At 40.9% G+C, this 7261-nt stretch overlaps 1 protein-coding gene across 5 annotated transcripts in view; it reads left to right on the top strand.

Moving 5' to 3' along the window:
- The window catches only part of TMC5 (transmembrane channel like 5), a 90075-nt gene that overhangs the window by 69043 nt on the left and 13771 nt on the right, over positions 1–7261 (top strand). For all 5 annotated transcript variants that reach the window (XR_001826925.2, XM_037740543.1, XM_017534282.2 and 2 more), the window contains exons 12-14: positions 1663–1741; positions 3689–3786; positions 5793–5888. Coding sequence is in view for 4 of the 5 variants with exons in the window: in XM_037740543.1 (XP_037596471.1) it covers positions 1663–1741; positions 3689–3786; positions 5793–5888 (273 nt within the window). In the remaining variant the exon portion in view is untranslated. The remainder of the gene's footprint in view (positions 1–1662; positions 1742–3688; positions 3787–5792; positions 5889–7261) is intronic.

A 7261-nucleotide genomic window follows, 5' to 3' on the forward strand; every position in this document is an offset into this window, starting at 1 on the left:
AAAAAAAAAAAAAAAAAAAAAAAAAGTATAGGTCTGTACAACACAGACTGAGTTTCTTTGCTGATCAGTTCCAGAGCCTTACCATGGTCTGTGAGATCTGGCTCCTGGCCAGCACTCCAGCCTCATTTTTTTCCCCCTTTCCTTCCTGTTCACTGCCTGTCCCTGTCACTGACCTCCTAACCGTTCACAAACATGCCAAACTATTTTCCCACCTCTGGACCTTTGCATGGGCCTGGAACATTCTTCCCACCCACACCACAAGGCTTGCTTACTGACTGCATTTTGCATTCTTCAAACATCACCCTCATGTTGCTCTCTTCCTTGCACACTTCATTAAAAATAACAGCTCCCTCCCACCCTTTCTCTTATACCATATAATTTTTTTTTTTTACCACTTCCTAACATATTTGCGTTTATTTATCTTCCTCCCCCGCAGTTTACGGGGAAATCTTTGCCTTGTTTGCAGCGTCTGAGATATCATAGGTGCTCAAGAATGATTGATGAATGAATGAACAAATCAGTCAGTTATATCCAATTGATATTATGAAAAATTCCAGCCAGGTGCAGTGGCTCATGCCTGTAATCCTAGCACTTTGGGAGGTCAAAGTGGGAGGATTGCTTGAGCCCAGGAGTTCAAGACCAGCCTGGGCAACATGGTGAGACTCCATCTCTACAAAAAATTTAAAAATTAGTCAGGCACGGTGGATTGCGCCTGTAGTCCCAGCTACCTCAAGTGGCTGAGGTAGGAGAAGTCCTTGAGCTGGGAGGTCGAGGCTGCAGTGAGCCATGGCCACACCAGTGTACTCCAGTCTGGGTAACAAAATGAGATCCTGTCTCAAAAAAGAGGAAGGAAGGGAGGAAGGGAGGATGGGAGGAAGGGAGGGAGGAAGGGAAAGAACGAGAGAGAAAGAGAAAGAAAGTTTGTTCTGACTGTATTCCTGTACCCTCATTATTCCCCACATCCCACCCACTGATCCATGATGCCACTTTTTAAAGTATGTTTAGAAGGGAGAATATTAGGTCTCACTCTCATCCCATAACCTTGCATATTGAATATGATGGACATAAAATACCATCTACCAGATGATGGAGTTGTAAAGACTGAAGGGGGTGATTCAGTAAAGAGCTTGGCAATGTATGTTGGGTCAACACCCAATAAACATTTTGTACATTTACTATTACTGTAATAGGAAGTGAAATTAAATCATTTGGAAGTCCAACAAAAGAGAATGTATCATTTGGAATAAATTAGGTTATGCTGCAGTAACAAACATCCCCCCAAATCTCAGGGGCTTGGAACACAAAGGTTTATTTCTTGCTCATGTTACATACACGGTGCAGGTTGTCAAAACGGGCCTTCTCATGTTAGTCACTGAGGGATCCAGGCTCAGAGAGCAACAGCCATCTTAAATATCATTGGTCACCATTCCAAAGAGAAGATGGGGAGTTCTGGAGGGTCTCACAGGTGCATTAATTGCTTCAGCTTAGAAGTGACACACATTGCTTCTGCTCACAATTCATTCACTGGAACTAGCCATGTGCCGCCCTCCAACCATAGAGGCCAGGAATTTCTACCTTACCATGTGCCTAAAAGAAACTATTAGCAGACAGCATGAAAGACTGTCATTGAAGGTAATCATAAATGTTGTTTCTTCTGTTTAGAAACATCTTTTTGAAAATATCAATCATTGGCATTCTTTGTTACTATTGGCTCAACACTGTGGCCCTGTCTGGTGAAGAGGTAAGATTCTATGCTTCTCTGCCCTAAGTTTGGTTTCTTAGCGTTTGACCAACAGGGAGGATATGGGTTTCTCAAGAACCATCACACTCCATATTTGGTATTAATTCCTTGTGGGAAGAGAATGGAAACTAATCTGGGAAGCAACATAAGGCAAAATGGGTCTCAACAAAAAAGCTCAGGTTCTGAAGTCAGGAGGATCTGATTTGAAGGCCAGCTGTGCTGTGTCATCTCCTGAATCACTTAATCTCTTTTAGCCTCAGTTTTCTCATCTGTAAAATTGGGATTAAGCAATATCATATGTGGTATAAGTACAGTGCCCAGCATATGCAATGGATGGTAGTAATTTTAGTGCTAGTCTGTTTTAACAGCCTTGGGGTTGAACAAAATCCTTTTTGATCCTTGATATTCTGTTTTTCCTGTAACCTAGATACCCTGGGCTTTACCGATCTATAAGCTCATAAATACTGGAAGTAAAAATTATGTCCTAATGCTGACTGTTCCTGGCTGTCCTTCACTTACCTACAGTTTTTAGTCGTCCCTAACATCAGAGAATGGGTGCCTGATGGCCTCATTCTGAGGACGGTGTCCTGTGTGGATTCAGGAACAAACCAACCTCTCTGGCCTTCTCATTGGGATGCCTCTGCCCCTGCTATTGCATCCCCCATGAGAATGTGCCTTCACATTGCACAATAATCCTTAGAGGATGGTCATCATGAGCCCTCAGATACCCAGGATGCCCTGGGGTCGGCAGTAGAGTCAAGGAATCAGGAGCCTGTCTCTATTTCTCCGTTACCCATTATTCCTGGGCCCCAAAATACCTCTGCTGGGTCTAGACTCAAACCATCTTACATGAACATGGCACCCTCAACTTATTTCCCTAATTGTCAAAGAGATTCAAAATCAGCCCTCCAAGTTAGGATGGTTAGAGCAGATACCATATTATTCTTCCATGCATTTATCCATTCATGCATCCATCTATCCATCCATCCCTCCATCATCTATTTATTCATCTATGCATATATTCATCCATCCATGTATTCATCTGTCCATTCATGTATCCATCTATCCATCCATTCATACATCCATCTACTTATCCTTTTATCCATCCATGTATGCATCCATTCATCCATTTATCCATCTATCCATACATATATTTATCTATCCATTCATTTATCCAACCATCCATCCCTTTAGTCATCCATGTATCCATTCATGCATGCATCCATCCAATTATCTATCAATTCATGTATTCATCCAGCCATCTATTCATCCATCTATGTATCCATCTATCCATTCATCCATCATCCATCCATTTACTCATCCATACATCCATTCATCCTTGGCCTGTGCACCCAAAATTTTTCTCTTCTCCTTCAGCCAAATCTAAAAGCTCCCAGTCTATCAGCGGATAGCACTGACTTCCTGCAGAGGTTCCTAGCCACTAGTTTTATAGATTATAACTAATTTGAGCTTCCAGTTTATACTAGCCTGCTAAACCTCTAGGCCACTTTCTTAAGCAGATATTGATTGATTTTATTGTAAGGTCAATAAGCAAAAAGAGTGAAGACCTGGCCACTGCACTCCAGCCTCGTCGACACTTCTTGGTCTCTTGAAGAAACTGATTGCCCCTGGCTGAGAAATGGGATCCAGAGGGGATAGGGCAGAGATGAAAAGTTTTAAGGGGAGAGATCATGAGCAGGGAAAGTTTGGGTATATGTGGAAGACAAGCTTTAAGGGGGAGAAGAAGGAAACCAAAAAGGGAATAACACCCCTGAAAACAAACTTGGCTGCATTTTTACAGAGTGGGTCTAGTTTTTTGCGTACACAAAGACTTGGGCAAACCAAATCATTTGCCATGTCCTAATGGGTACACAGAGCTAGGAACAGAGGAGAATTGAACTGAGGCCACAGCCCCTTCCCACATTCCGACTGTTGTTTGCCTTTCAGTGTTGGGAAACTCTAATTGGCCAGGAAATCTACCGGCTCCTTCTGATGGATTTTGTGTTCTCTTTAGCCGATTCCTTCCTGGGGGAGTTTTTGAGGAGGTAATTATTTGTCATTCTTAAGTAATTAGTGCCTGATGCTGTAACCAGAACCTGGTTTCTGGCTGAGGGGGATGTACAGATCCCTTACATACTCAAAGCATGCATTGTTCCAATTCTACCTGTTGTCCTTAGGGATACTGTTCTCCCCTACATTAGCTAAAATTTCCCCTTAACCTGACAATTCTGTTGTCATAGTTCACTTGGTTCAGTTGACCCTTTACAACCTTCTTTTGAAAACAAATTCTAGAAATAAAAGAAACGGAGCCATTTGAGATCTTATCCACCTGGGTACAGTGGCTCACGCCTGTAATCCCAGCACTTTGAGAAACTGAGATGGGAGGATCACTTGGGCCGGATGCTCAAGACTAGCCTGGGCAACATAGCAAGACTGTCTCTAAAAAAAAAGACATGTGCTATTATTATGCCTGGATCAAATGGTGTCAACATTTGTAAAGCAAAAACTACAGGGGATAGATATAAGAAGAAATTGAGTGAAACAAGCAAATCTTGTTGCCATGTGTGATAATAAAAAAAAAAAAAAAAAAAAATAAAAAAGAAAAAAAAAAAAAAAAAAAAAAAAAAAGAAAAAGGCAAAGAAAAAAAAAGAAATCTTATCCATTATGGATAATTTTAATACTATAGTATATATTCTTCCAGATTTTTCTATGCACACATTGCTCTGTGTGTGTGTTTACTATATAATATTATATAATTTTCAAAAGCAAAAATGGAGTCACACTGCATCATATTGTAGAATTTGCTTGAATTAATCTACCACTATGTCTTGACATCTTTCCATGTCAGTACATGTAGATTTATCTCATTGCTTTAATTGAATTAATGTGCTAATTTTATATTAGATACAATATATACAAAATTGAGGCATTGTCATTATGTCATGTCTGGTTTTTTAAATTTAGTAATTTATTTTTTAAATAATATGATAAACCTCTCATTCCTTATAGACATTTATGTATTTCTGTAAGCTGCTCTAGTAATAAGACGGTCTATCAGATAAGATGGTGTGATGATGATTACTTTCTAGTGGGTAGATTCAATGCCAAATTTCCTCCTTCATTTATGCCAAAATGTGCTTTTATTCTACCCTCTGTTGAGGGTCTGGACGTAAAGGTGAAAAGGTTTGGCTGGGTGCAATGGCTCATGCCTGTAATCCTAGCACTTTGGGAGGCTAAGGCAGGTGAATCACCTGAGGTCAGGAGTTCAAGAGCAGCCTGGCAATGTAGTGAAAGCCTGTCTCTACTAAAAATACAAAACTTAGCCAAGAGTGGTGGTGCATGCCTGTAATCCCAGCTACTTGAGAGGCTGAGGCAGGAAAATTGCTTGAACCCAGGAGGCAGAGGTTGCGGTGAGCCGAGTTTGTGCCATTGCACTTCAGCCTGGGTGACACAGCAAGACTCCATCCCCTCCCCTCCAAAAAAAGATGAAAAGATTTTTTTACTTTTTGACAGAACTTTTTTTTAATTGGCAACTCCTTTTATTAATAAATTAATATAGAATAAAGTTTCCCCAGAGTAAATGGTAACTTGGTTTCCTTCTTGTGGATTTAGAATACAGGAAAAAATAATTAATTTGATAGCAGCAACCAAACATTTAAAAATGTTTGAGTTGAGTTCTCAATTAAATATCTTTCAAATGTTTATTTGAAAGGTGCTGAGTTCATCTGGTTCATGAAAAAAAATGTTTAATTACCAAAGAGGGGTATAATATAATAGTGGGATAATTTAAATGTTCAGGGTAACAAATGTTCTCTAGAATTTTTTAAACTCCCACTTCACTGCATTTTGTTAAACCAGTTTTCCCTCAATCCTTCAATTACTTCTTCAAAAACATGTTTGTAGATTTAGAACTTTTGAAAAATTTGCGAGGGAACTTACGACTTTATTTCAAGCTGGTGAGGGTCTCTTCTGCTGTTTGTCCTAGTCTGTGGGGGATCTTTTGAAAGTGGGAGTTATGGTTTGGGTACTAAATTCAGTATGTCTTCACAGACTCATTGGGATGCAACTGATCAAAAGTCTTGGAGTCCAGGAGTTTGACATTGCCAGGAACGTTCTAGAACTCATCTATGCACAAACTCTGGTGTGGTAAGTTTTGTGACTCAGCAAAATGCCCAGTGGTTCCTATGTGACTGTGGGGTTGGTGTTTTGGTGGCAAAGCCCCAAAATCTGTTGTTTTTAAAGCTGCATGGGTGATACCCCATCCAGTCAGTCTGAGAACCATGAATTTAGCATTGAGACTATTATTTTCCTTTATGAGAGCTTAAGGACTTCAGACAAGAATCAGCATAGAGCAGGGATCTCAACCTGGAGGCCCACAGGTCGTGTCCAGCCCTGCAGGTGTGTTTTGTTTGCTCCAAAAATTTGAATTAACCACTGCTATAGTCTCAATGTTTGGGTCTCCCCGCAAATTCATATGTTGAAACTTAACTTCCTATGTGATGGAGGTAGGGTCTTTGGGAGGTGATCTGATCTTTGACATGGCTCTTAGGAATGGGATTAGTGCCCTTATAAACAAGGCCCAAGAGACCCCTTGCCCCTTCTACCATGTGGGGACATGGAGAGAAGGCAATATCTAGGAATCACTAAGCAGGGCCTCACCAGACACCAAATCTGCCGCACCTTGAACTTGGATTTCCTAACCCCCAGAACCATAAGAAATAAATTTCTGCTGTTTTATTTATTTATTTTTATTTTTTAGACAGCGCCTTACTCTGTCACCCAGGCTGGAGTGCAGTGGCGCGATCTCGGCTCACTGCAACCTCCGCCTCTCAGGTTCAAGCAATTCTCCTGCCTCAGTCTCCCAAGTAGCTGGGACTACCAGCGTGTGCCACCACGCCAGCCAATTTTTTGTGTTTTTAGTAGAGATAGGTTTCACCATGTTAGCCAGGGTGGTCTCGAACTGCTGACTTCAGGTGATCCGCTCACCTTGGCCTCCCAAAGTGCTGGGATTACAGTCATGAGCCACCACGCCTGGCCTCTGGTGTTTATAATCCACCCAGTTTATAACGTTTTGTTATAGCAGCCTGAATGGACTAAGACAACCACCCATATTTAAACTTCAGGAGAGTTCACATAACACTTAAATTTCTGGCTTCTCTCCAGAAAGATCTGTGGCAAACTGAGCTTCTCCAGTTTGCCACAGTCTCCACCTTTAACTGTTGTCTCCTAGCATTGATTTGCCATTTTTCATTGCCTTTAGGCTGTTAGTTTGCCTGCAAACTTTACATCCATGTCTCCACAGCAATGGGACAATAAACAGAGGCAGAGAGGGCTGTGTGTTTCTTATATCTGATGTACCATTTGGTGGGTTCTCTATAGTTTTTGGCCATTGAGAATAGCTAACTGGTTGCAGCAAATATTTTTACACACTCACCTGGAAACTGCAAACCAATAGTCAGGGGCTGTCTTTCCTTATTTATTTGTTTTTCTTTTCTTTCTTTCTTTCTTTTTTTTTTTTT

This window comes from Cebus imitator, unplaced genomic scaffold (genome assembly GCF_001604975.1).
Source record: "Cebus imitator isolate Cc_AM_T3 unplaced genomic scaffold, Cebus_imitator-1.0 Scaffold85, whole genome shotgun sequence".
NCBI lineage: Eukaryota > Metazoa > Chordata > Mammalia > Primates > Cebidae > Cebus > Cebus imitator.